We start from the raw sequence: 12,331 nt of genomic DNA on the forward strand, positions 1-12,331 counted from the left end.
CCCTGGCAGTCAGAGCCTTCCAGCCTGTTGTCAACAACTGAGCTAAACAACTCCTCTACAAAATATTCCTGACCATTGTACCTGGCATTGCAATTCAAAAAACATCTCTGGTGCTTTTCTGTTTTCCAAAGAATCACAATCAGGTTGTGCTGTACTTGCTTGTCTGTTAAGGATATTAAATATATGTGTATAAAAATATATATAAATGTTTATTCAGTGCAGCATCACTTGGGCTTGGGGGCTAATTTGGATCACTTGTTTTTCTTGGGTTCTCTGTCTCATTGATGGAATAATGGTGAACTATATTTCTTTTAAAAGTCTCAGCAAATGCATTAGTTTGAGAACATGTCTATGATTTTTATACATAGAAAAATAAAAATGTAGATATATCACAAGTATATATGTCTAAAATTATAACCTCCTAAATATTTTTGTTTTTCTTTTGAACTTTCCACTAGAATGAGACATAACATGCTGAAGCTTTGAGTGATATTTTATTGCAATGTAGTAAAAAGTTGACTTGCAGTTTTATTATTACTGTAATTTTCATTCAAAATTTTATATCCACAAATTAATATTTTTTCAGTTGATGTCAATGTGGAATATGTTGCCCTGACTCATGTCCTGAATTTTCGCTCTTTCCCTTATGTGCTGTTCAGAGTATGTGCTGTTATGTGCTGCCATTTTGTTTCCCAGGTAAAATTAACACTTAATAGTGTTTTACAGCCTTTTAGCTTATCTTCTGAATTGGGAGCATTGAGGGTTTTCCTAAAGAGAAGAGAAGGAGCAAAGGCTGTGAAATTCTATGAACCTCTAGCAGTGGTGGCGTTTGGTAGGAGCATTAATTCTAAAATCAGGAGGGGAAACCCACTGATACTGGAATGGAATAGCAGTGCTGACTTTTTGTGTGCTTTCAAAAAGAAGTCTGATCTCTCTGGAAAAGCATGTTCAGTGGAAACTGCTGCCTGGAGCAGGGATGTGGGGAAAATACGGTGAAAGTGGAATTCCGTGTTTGCTCATTTGGAGTCTCGAGTTTCCTTTAGTGCCATGTGCTGTGCTGTGTCTGTATTCCAGTATCAGGCTGAAGAGCTCTCAGTGTGCAAAAAATGAGCTTTCATTTTCTGCCCCTGAGAGTGGGCAGTAGGGCTCGTGGCCTCGATGGCCCAGGTTGTCCCTGAGAAAGCTGAGTTTGCATCTCTGCCACAGCCACACCTCTGCGTGCCCCAGCATCAGTCCTGGGAGGATGCTGGCAGCTGGCTGAGCTCCGAGCTCCAGCTGCTGCCCAAACACATCTGCCCAGCCTCGTTCCAGCTGGGCCAGCTCCGTGTCCAGGAGAGTCTGTCAACCCTCAAAATATCTGCTCTGTTTGCCCATACTGCCTGCATTTTAAGAAATTCTTGCTGATACAGATTCCTCAGGGCCACATTTCTGGTGCCCAGTTTCCAAGTTCTGTCTAGATGGAATTGCTGCAGGCAGCCAGGTATGAGTGCCAAAAAAAAAAAAATCACCTTATAGTCATAGAAATGTATTTTATCCATACTTCAGTTATTCCTGAGTGTCTGTGTACCCCATCCCTTTGAGCCACCAAAAATGTCCACTGTACCCAGGCACAGGGAGTTATGAGGCAGCAGAATACACACAGTGTCCTCTTCCTTTTCCTGGTTTTCCATCCTGAAATTTGTTTCTCACCCTATGATCCCATGCAAGGCAGAAAGGGGCTGTCCATCTAAGTTTTACTTCACTCTCTTGGGAGGGACAGTGTGGAATGTGTTTTGAGATTCCTGCCATTGATACAGAGAAATGAGAAGGGAAGTATCTGATGAACTTGTTTTCCTTGCCTCTCATGAACAATATATGACAGCTTTGAGAAATGGTGTTCAAAGGAGTCATTATGGTGCCATTTGAATTAGTGAAATAAAAGTAAAGACTTCTTATTTTCTAACAGCTTATTTTCCCAGTGGTTGTCCAATAATAACCAGGACTTCAGTGACAGGGTCAGGAAGTTCACACTCTGAAAGCCTGTAATGCCTTTTTGATTCATTTATTTTTTGATTTATTCGTTTTCTTGCTCTACAGTTTGGGGTGGAGCCCTTGCAGTCCTAAACCAGGGAATGCCAGAGTGCTTTGCTGCTTTGGCAGTCCACTGTCCATCCAACAAGGGGAATTCTTTGAGGAATGGCACAGAGGATGTTGTTGCTATTGTGACTGTTGAAATTATCTCACAAGTTTTGTGCTTTTCGATGGGTACAAATTAGTCTTGTGAGGGGTAAGCCTTGGAAATGGGTAATTCTGAGTTAGAGAAAAATTTCTGAGTTTTTACTTACCATGATCTGCTGTTGCTTTGTGATCAGTTGTGCTTTGGGAGCATTAAAGCGTTGGAATGAGAATTCTGCTTACCAAACCGTAACAAAAAAAATTTGTTCCACTTTGAGATTACTTGTTTTAAAATGAAAACCCAAATGAAAAGTGCACAGAGTATTTACACTTCAAGTGACCTCAGCACAATTCACAGTTGTTCAGAAGGAGAAAAAAAATCTCCAAGTTCTGATGTTCTAATTTATCTTTAAAAAGATTCCACAAGACAAATAAAACCATTTATATTAATTTTTCTCCCCAGCCTGCTTCCATTACTCAGTAGTGAACAAGACATAAAGGTGATCTGAGCCTGAGAGTTTAACCAGAAATAAAATACGGGAATGTATCCTGGCCCTCACACTTGGGTTGTATTTTCCTTTAGAAAATTCTTTCATGTGCTTGTGGGATATCAGAGATAATGATGTGTTGAGTAGGGGCAATGAAACGAGACTCTCAGTCAATAAATTTGCTCAAAATGCAAGCAAGTGAAATAATCTATTGTCTGGTGGAGCTGTTCTGTGCAGGTACATAGTTCAAATCATTTCAAAGCTTAGGTTCTAACAGAAACGGTTGGGTTGGAGTATAGTACACCAGAAATTAAATGTCGTTTATGGCTCTATGCAGGAATTTAGGACAGGGAGAAGAATTGAATGGAATTGAAAATTTTATTCTGAATCTTATCCTAAATTTACTTAAACTTATCTTATTAATGCTGAACTCGTAACCATTCTTGTAGAATATTTCTATTTAGAACCAAAAGTAACCAAAAAAGCATTTTTAGCAGCAAAATGAACTTCCATGAGAATTTTTAAACCTGGTAATGCTTTTTTTTTTAATAGTTCAAAAGAGAAGATATTTTTTTTTTCCATTGTGACCTTCCCATTACATATTGGACTGTCTGCTGTAATAACCCACGTTGATGTGGTCAGTGTAGTCCAACAGGTCCTGGGTAGTGCAGCTAAAAACTCATGGCAAATACTGACTCTTGAGAAGGGTGTCTTTCTCAAAGAAGACTTAAATGACCCAGGTTTATTTTTTTCTGTATTTTAATGTATTCCCACATTTACAATATTTGGAGCAGCAAGAATTGTCTCCCTTCATAGTGGCATTTGCTTAAAATTTTTGAGTCAAGACCAGAAACCTTCTGCTGCCTTAGTGGTTTATCCATTTTCTAGACTCTTTTCCTGCTACTTTGCATGCAAATCCTGTGCTGTCTGCAAGCTGGGCCATGGATGGGTTTTACACAGGTCATTAAAGAACTTGCCTCTGCATCTCCAGATTTATTAAGTGACTTGGAGTGCCACTCTGTCAAGCCATTGTATCCAATTAGTATTTCTCTCCCTTACAGAAGAATTTCTTAAAAATATTTGCAGTTTGTGAAATTATATATGCAATTATATAGGCTTTTGGGTAATAACAAGTATATTTTCATTTTTCAGTCCATTTTATTATGCTTTGTTATGAACTGTTTACAGCAGTTCTCGCTGGCAGGGGAGAGGAGAGAGGGAGGGCAAATGGACCTGAATGTGGAGTAAAACCAAGGGAAATCTCATATTAAAGATTCACCAATGAATCTTTACAGAGTTTATGCAAATCCAGTGGGTATTTTGTGAAAGTGTTAATGAGTGTCACATCCTGATTACTGCAGATTTCCCCTTGCATTTCCAACCGTACCAAATCCAATTGAAACTGCTAAAATTAACACCACGAGTCCACAACATTTGGTCAGAAAAACGTGTGAAAGTTGTTTTTAAAATATTGTGCACTCATTATTCTTGGAAACATTTTACGTGGATGTTGATATAAATTATCCTGTGTGCATTCCTTGATGGATGACAAACTTAGCGTTGGTCTCCCTAAATCCTTTTAAAGGACCATCTATTTCTGAGCTGTGGTTTGCATCTCACTATAAAGCAAAGCCTGTAATTAACTGCCCTGGCACTGAGGATCCTGTTGGGAATGTGCTTGTTTACCAACAGCTACCAGGAGCAGCCCTTTTTGCCAAGCACATGAATCCCAGAATGGTTTGGGTTGGAAGGTACCTTCAAGCCCATCCCGTTCCACCCCCTGCCATGGCAGGGACACCTTCCACTGTCCCAGGCTGCTCCAAGCCCTGTCCAGCCTGGCCTTGGACACTTCCATGGGTCCAAGGGCAGCCACAGCTGCTCTGGGCACCCTGTGCCAGGGCCTGCCCATGATTAGTAAAGGATTTCTGTAAAGGATTTCCTCCTGAAAGACGTGCTGGTCCTTTTGTTGTGTGTGAAGTGGAGCTTGTGATGTGTGAGGTGACTTCAGACTCATTGATTTAGCTAATGTCAAAAATTGAAAGGTAAAAAATTAAATTAAAAAGAAAAATCATTTCGTTCCCCTTTACTTAAGAGTTATGGTCAGGGCTTTGAGCGCTCCAGCCAGCTCACTTCCCTGTTTCCCCATTCCCTTTGCATTTTGCTGCGTGGGCCATCTCTCCTCTGAACCTCTCTCTCAGCTTTTGCTGGCTTTGAAGTTTTGAGACAATTTCACGTCCCTTTTGCTCTCTTTTGACTCAGCTTGGCATATATATCCTGTCTTTACAACTAGGCCAAAAAAACTTTTGCAAGTTGTGAGAACAACTTAAATCCAGAAACATTTAGGAGGAAGGAGATTTTCCTAACACCACTCCAGGACACCACTGGTGCGCTGTATCAGGATGTGGCACCAGGCAGCTGGGCATGGATCTTTTATTGCTCTGCCAGCCTGTTAATATAACCCAGAATGCTGTTTTTGTGACCAGCCACGGTCACAATGAGATCACAATGAGCCTGTTTATTTCCAGATACGTGGTGGCATCGTTCATTTGCACATTAAAGGGAACTTCGATGCAAGAAGACAAATTCGAGGCTACAAAAGCTCTGTGATTATTGTAATGCTAATCTGTATTCAATCCCATGTATGTGTCACATCTTGAATACTTTAAAAAATTAATTAGTCAACTGTGTTGTGGCACAGATGAGCAGGAGCAAGAGGCTGCTTGCATCCACAAGCTGTGACATTCTCTGTGCCAGCAGGACTTTAAAGGAGAGAAGGTCCCCAAGAACTGAGCTGGAGGTGGTCCCAACCTCTGCCTTCTACCTGATAGTGCAGAAAGTGGTGGCATTTGTGTCGCTGTGTTATATTAAGTGATGAAATTATGTTTAAATTATCTCAAATAACAATCCCTATGCTGCTTTATATCCTGTATTTATGAAGATATTTCAATCTTTGCAGTCATTTTAGTAGGAAGTAAACATCATGCCTCTAAAGCTAGTGACAAAAGTCTCATTGGTGTGTTCTGCAATCCAGAGAGCAACTGCAAAGGAAAATAGGTGGAGTAAAAATAAATTCAGCTGCAAAATAAAGATTTGTCATTAACTAAGAATGAAAGATAGGCAGTTACCCATTTGCTCAACAGAATTCTACCTCCATCCATCTCACAGAGCTGCCCAGGAGTATTTATTTGCCAACTTTCTGGGCCAAAAATCTTCTAGAAATCTCTAAACTCTGCCATTCTTTTTCCTTTGCTCAGATCACTGCGGGTAGGAGCAGGCACGTGTCAGACTCACGGGGGTTGTGCTCACTCTGCTTTACCGAGGGGGCAAAGGCAGAGTGAAAAGTCTCAATTCCGACTCCTCTGGGGCTCTGTGCCTCTAGGGATGGCAGGGGAGCCTTGGTGCTCCCTCAGTGCCTTCCAGCTGTGGTCCTGGGGCTGGGCAATGGTTTATGTTGAATTTATCTGGTGTTCTGAGCAGCACTCAGGGCCCTGCTCTGTGCCATAGGCTGCACTTTATCATTTGGAGGTGTTACCTTGCATGATTTGATCTCCAAGGAGAAGCACTTCCAGGTTTTTTAGGTATTTTCCATTGTGTTTTGACATTTCCTCACGCTGCTGGGGTGAGCACTGTCACATCTGTGTTCTCCTGGTCATGGGGCTCTGTAGACAAATTAACCTTTTGCAGTTTTATTGAGGAAACAATTTGCATTAATACTGTGGGAAGGAAAAAAATATTGTGGAATTGGAAGACATTTTGAATTCACAGCATAGTAAAAAGTTGTGTTTCCTAATTACTAAGCAAAAAAATATAATTTGTTTGGAAAAACGCCTAAATGCAGGTCCAGATTACCTCTGAAGGATATATATAGTGAGATATTAAAGTTCATGTTGCAGCCTTAACTTGTAATCCTTGTTCCTGTGGAAATGCTGTCTGCTTTAGGAATGCAAATTCCAGGGACTACTTTAGCATTTCAACAGGGCTGTGAATATGTATAAGCACAGAAGGAATTCTTTTGCTTGAAGACTTTTCAGAGACCTGTTTCTTCTTCATGTTGGTAGATGTGTTGTTACCTTATGTTTCACATTAAACTTTGCAACAAGCTCAAGAAAAGAGTCAACAGTCTTGAAAGTGAATGCTGCTGGTAAATGGTGTCTGGTGCCTTCCTTACACTTGACAAAAATACAGATTTTTTCCCTTGATTTGATGCTTCTTCAGAAACTTTGCTTTATTTTAGGGCTTTGGATACGTAGTTATTTTTTGAATTTGACCTCCTAAGCAGCAGTGGCTGTGCAAAAAATCCCTATCCTGTGGAATATGCATTTTTGCTCTTTACAGGGGGGTAAATACAGGCATGACTGATTATTTTTATAGCAGTTTTCATAGCATTTATGCAGGACACTTTTTTTCTGGCAATGTTGGAAGTAACATTTATTAGAGCAGTACTAGTTTAGTTGCATCAAAATGATGTTCCTCTACTATTTTATTGATGGTGCTTGATTTCTTGTTTCTGAATGAAATTAGGTATGACTTTTTGGACAAAATATAGAAAATAAAATTTTCATTTAATATGCTGCAAACTTTTGCATTTAGCATTGCAGTAAGAGTGTGAAAGTACCTTTGGATACTTGCAATGTTTAAGTTACTTCATTTGTAAACTGCTCTAATTGCAGGAATGGCAGAAGCAGTACTAGAACCTTCCAGAGAGATTGGTGACATCAGGAGCAAACACACCTTGGGAAAAGGCAACCCCAGCTCCAAATGCAAAATGAAGCAATTCAGATCAGTATAATCACATTTACAAATTCTTTATGGAGGCTACTTGTGAGCAATTGGCTAAAGAAAAGCACTGACCTTTTGAATAGACAGAAAAATGATTTCTGAAAACACCTAGTGTTTTGTGTCACTGCTTTTCTGGAACATCTCTTACATAGCTCCAATGTTAAACCCAATTATTTTTGTGTACTTTTGTAATTAGTTTCCCTGTGCTCTTAGCAGTGTTGTGGATACTTTCAGTATCCAACCCCTGGAGAACATTTTAAAATTCTGCTTGGTAGAGAAAAAAACTTGTTTGCTGATTGTATTTCTTTTGATAGTTCAGGTTTAAAATCTTTATCATTTTGATTCCCTCTGAAGGATACTATTTAGCATGACTTAACATCACGCATTCTCAGATGTAGATTTCCTTGAGCTCCAATTGCTCTGTTGGGTTTGCGGCATCCGATGGATGTTGGATTTTTTAACACGTTGGTTGGCTTAAAGTTGCACATGGAAACCACAAAACCTTTTGAAATAAAACTGCAACACGTTGGTGATAAATCACACGATACTTTTCCATCTGAATATGCTTCATTAGCTTCCCTTGTGTGGTGCTGCTCATTAGATGGCACGTAGGAAGAAACCATTCCAGCAGGAATCCATCAGGCATGGAGAGCCCCCGTGTGTTGGACATGGATGTGCATTAAAGATTAAACCACATTTCACTGCCCTGTTTAACTGTAGTAAAAGCACTTTACAAACTGGGCAGGTGCAGAATTACCTTCTGCTCAAGATGCTACTTTTGCATTTTGCCAGTGTTCACTTTCTTTCAGCGGTTATGTTGGTTTTTTATAGTTCCCACAGCACAGAAACTTAATTCAGGAAATTATGGCTTCATCAGTTACCCACTGAAGACTTTGAGCTGGAAGCTTTCTAGGATGACACCTGCACCTTTGCATCAGTTTAAAAAAAAACTCCAGCTGCACCATTCACTAAAAGGCACATATTTTACAGTTAGTTGCTTTGGTCGGCTTCTCTGTAATTTTCTTTGTCAGTTGGAAAATTCAGAAGAAAAACACTCCCTTTTTTAAGGAGAAAAAGATGTAAGGGATGGCAAACAACTAAATTAATTTAGAACTTTTGATGTGCCATGAGACATAATATGATGGTACTCATCTGTAGTATTCAATAAGTACATTGAAAATACTTACTTGAAGATTTCCAGCAAAAGAGATAGAAATCTGGAATTACTGAAACCTCAACAGCTGCTGCCATCACAGTAACAGTTCAGTTATGTAAGGTTTGTCCCTGCAAGTGTAATGGGAAGGACAGAGGTTCAGGAGGTGCCTTGCCCATGGCAGGAAATGCGTGTGTGAGAAGGTCACGGTGAGGATCCCCAGAAGCTGAACCACAGCAAGGCCCTGCTGTGAGTCCCACTCAGCTTTTGCTCATCCCACAGGGCTCTTAACTCTGGGTCAGGGTGTGGCTCCAGTGGGTCTGGCTCACCCACAGCTGCTGGAGTATCCCTGCTGTCAAACAAGGGCATCCCAGCTGAGCTTCTGCAACCCCCCTGCCGTGACTCAAGGACAACCCTGGCATCATTGGGCCATGAGAGATTTCAGACATTTCCTCTCTAGTTCAGCTGGGAGGTGGAAGAACCACCATGAGAGATTTCAGACATTTCCTCTCCAGTTCAGCTGGGACATGGAAGAACCACCATGAGATATTTCAGACATTTCCTCTCTAGTTCAGCTGGGAGGTGGAAGAACCACCATGAGAGATTTCAGACATTTCCTCTCCAGTTCAGCTGGGACATGGAAGAACCGTGGTTACCCACCCCTGAGAGAGAGTGCTGAAAAGGAATGTGTAATGTACATGGATTTTTATTCAAGATTACTATTTCTATAGACTGAAACATAAATTTGCAATGATTTTTTTTAAGTTGGGCATAGGAATTCAGACCATTATTTAGATTTTGATCCTTGCAGCTCTTTCTGCAGCAGTGTGTGCTTTGCCAGTGCTGCCCCCTGCCCCTCTTTTTTTTTTTTTTTTTGCTAATGAGATAGTTGGTTCAAACTCTTTTTCATTACTTGAATAAACCATGGGGATCTCTGAAGAACGGCACTGAGAACCACATGTAGCATGTGCAAGAATTGCAGGTCCTGTGATTGAAGGCCCATACGTGCTGCAAAGGCTCAAAACAACAGGCCAGAGGTAATGGAGATGTTTTCTGACTGCTTTGACTCTAAATGGCCTTGCTCTGGACAGCCTGGTTTTGTAAATTAGCAGTGCTAATTGCTGCTGGTGGCATTTTTAATGGAACTGAGCTTAATGCTAGGAATATATGGTAAAAGTCAGATTTAAATAACAGAACTAATAAGCCAACCCATAGTATTTTGTTGATTGTAAGTGGTAGAAGATGGTATTTTAGTAATCCCTGTATTTTACTTCACCCATGTTTAGACACACAGGGTGATTTAATTGGAATTTCTAACATTTCAGTTCTTTAATGTTCTGAAACATATTAGCTCTGCCTTAGCAGTTAGTGTTTATTCAATCTCAGAGCACTGCAGGGTCATTAATCCTTCGAGCCGTCCTGAGAAGTCAGAGATGGGAGACACTGGAAGTCATGTTATTCTAATTATACAAGTGGGAAAACTGAAGTGATGAATAATGTGGTCAAGGCCACACAGTGAGGCAGTGTGAGCTCTGAGATGTTCTGGCTATTAAGCCCAGTGGTCAGGCCAACCCTTGCAACATTCTCTTTTGAAATTATACACTTTATTTTGATTAAGGTGCCTTGATGGTCCCATAGTCTATCTAGGTAGAAAGTTTAATAAGTTGAGAATGGCTACAATAAAAACTTCCAAACAAGGAAAACACTATGAAATTACAGCCTGAATTTAATATTACTTGCTATATGTTTTCACAGAACATAACTAAACTTTGTCTCTCCTACTCTGCCAGAAAGTATTTGTATTTACAAAAAGGAAATTATTGATATCAAGTTATTTTCCAAGAGATCAGACTGTTCTCGATTTTGATTGCAGAATAATGATAAACATTGAAAGATGTTTTAATAAACTTCTGGGGTTTTTTTGAGAAATAGTGAATGTGTGGTATGAAAACTCATTTTACAGAATTAGAAAAGTCCTCTGAGCAGCATCTTGAGAATTTTTCAATAGAGTACAAGTGGTTGTTTGCAGATTGTAACATCAGTTGCATAAATAGATGTACTTTGAAATAGCAGCTTCTTTGATAGGGCATAAGCAATGCTTTTGTGTAGTGAAAGGGATCAGCTTTTAGTGTTTATCTGAAACTTTTCTTCTCTGCAAATGGGTTGATTGCTGCCATCTCTTGTGCAAGATTTTCAGGTTTTGTTTCAGTTCCAGCCAGTCTTTGTCTTAAAAATGACATAGTCTGCAATATTATTCTAAAAGGAATTCAGAATTTTGCAAGAGATTAATCATCATTTCATCCAAACTCTAACCATTTCGTATATATGATTGATCTTAGTAGTGAACCCCTGCAAACTTTAGCACCACGTCTAATATTTTAATAAGCAGCTAATATTTAGCCCATCCATTAAGGCACTCCACAGATGAATTATTGAGTGCAATCTGCTCTCCCGTGCCCACCTTCCTTTCCCACAAGGCTGTGGTTTTTAGCTAAGCCGGCGTGGAGCTGCTCTTATCTCCAAATAAAACAAAACGGCTCCGCCGAGCGCCTGCACTGCCGAGCCCGGCAGGGGAAGGCACAGGCAGCCGAGGGCTCTCGCCTCTCTCGGCAGCACCTGGAGCGCTGCAGATGGAAAGTCATAAATACCGTCCCACGGCATCGTGAATAATGCCGGTGTAGCGGGAGCCACCGGCAGCGCTTCCCTGCCGCGCCCGGAGTTCCGCGGGGCACGGACGGGCACAGGGACGCGGCGGCCGGGGCTGGCCGTGCCCGCGGGGCTGCGGTGGATGCTCCAGGGGCTGCAGGGCCGCCCGGGGCCGCCCGGCTCCTCCCGGCGCCGCGCCGGCATCGCCGCCGACCATGAAACCCTGGCAGCTGCTCGCAGGCGTGGGAGATGCCCTTCAGGTGAGGCAGCGGCAGCTCCGGAGCGATCTCGGCCGGGGGAGGGCGGGATCCATCCTGTGCCTGCGCCGGGGAGCGCCCGCAGCCCCGGCTGTGCCCGCCGGGAGGGGCCGGGGCCACGCGGCATGTGGGGCTGCTGGGGCCGGGCTGCCAGCGGCGGGGACTTCCCCACCTGAGCGGGCCAGGTGAGGGCTGCGGGGGTGCCGGTCAGGTGAGGGATGTGGGGGTGCCGGTCAGGTGAGGGATGTGGGGGTGCCGGTCAGGTGGGGGGGATGCCGACCAGGTAAGTGATGCGGGGATGCCGGCCAGGTGAGGGGTGCGGGGATGCCGGCCAGGTGAGGGGGCTGCTGGCCAGGTGAGGGATGCAGGGATGTCGGTCAGGTGAGGAGTGCCGGGATGTCAGTCAGGTGAGAAGATGCGGTGATGCTGACCGGCTGAAGAGATTTGGAACTGCGGGCCAGGTGAGGGGGTGCGGGGGTCTGTTGCTGCCGGCCGGGTGAAGGGATGCGGGCTGCCGGCGCGGCGGGGCTGGGCTGGGTGCCGGCCCGGGGCCGGGGGATGCTCCGGGGCTGATCCGGGTGTGTGCGGTACAAACTCAGCGGTGCTGCCGCCAGCGTGTTTCTCTGGATGTGAGCGCTCCTCGGCGAGATCCGACAGAAAACAACGTGCGGGAGGGATTATCCATCCTCCCTCCGGGTTTGGCTGAAGTTTATGTGAACTTCATCTTCAGAAAGCTGCTTGGCTTTCTGTGGATGGAATATGTATTAGCATTTCTATGAAAGGGAGCAGGAGTCTCATTAGAAGGGGGTTTGTCAGGTGCATTATTGCCTGGTTATTATTATTGCAGGCAGGTT

The 12,331-nt window shown here is 42.7% G+C and overlaps 1 protein-coding gene across 4 annotated transcripts in view; it reads left to right on the top strand.

Moving 5' to 3' along the window:
* The window catches only part of RBFOX1 (RNA binding fox-1 homolog 1), a 1,011,377-nt gene that overhangs the window by 404,531 nt on the left and 594,515 nt on the right, over nt 1–12,331 (top strand). Inside the window, exon 1 of one of the 4 annotated variants that reach the window (XM_053991711.1) lies at nt 11,151–11,480. The exons of the other annotated variants lie outside the window; for them this stretch is intronic. Coding sequence (XP_053847686.1) covers nt 11,436–11,480 — 45 coding nt within the window. The 5' untranslated portion in view covers nt 11,151–11,435. Of the gene's footprint in view, nt 1–11,150; nt 11,481–12,331 lie in introns of those variants that run through there. 4 annotated transcript variants of the gene reach the window in all.

The sequence above is a fragment of the Vidua macroura genome, chromosome 16 (assembly GCF_024509145.1).
Source record: "Vidua macroura isolate BioBank_ID:100142 chromosome 16, ASM2450914v1, whole genome shotgun sequence".
NCBI classification, from domain to species: domain Eukaryota; kingdom Metazoa; phylum Chordata; class Aves; order Passeriformes; family Viduidae; genus Vidua; species Vidua macroura.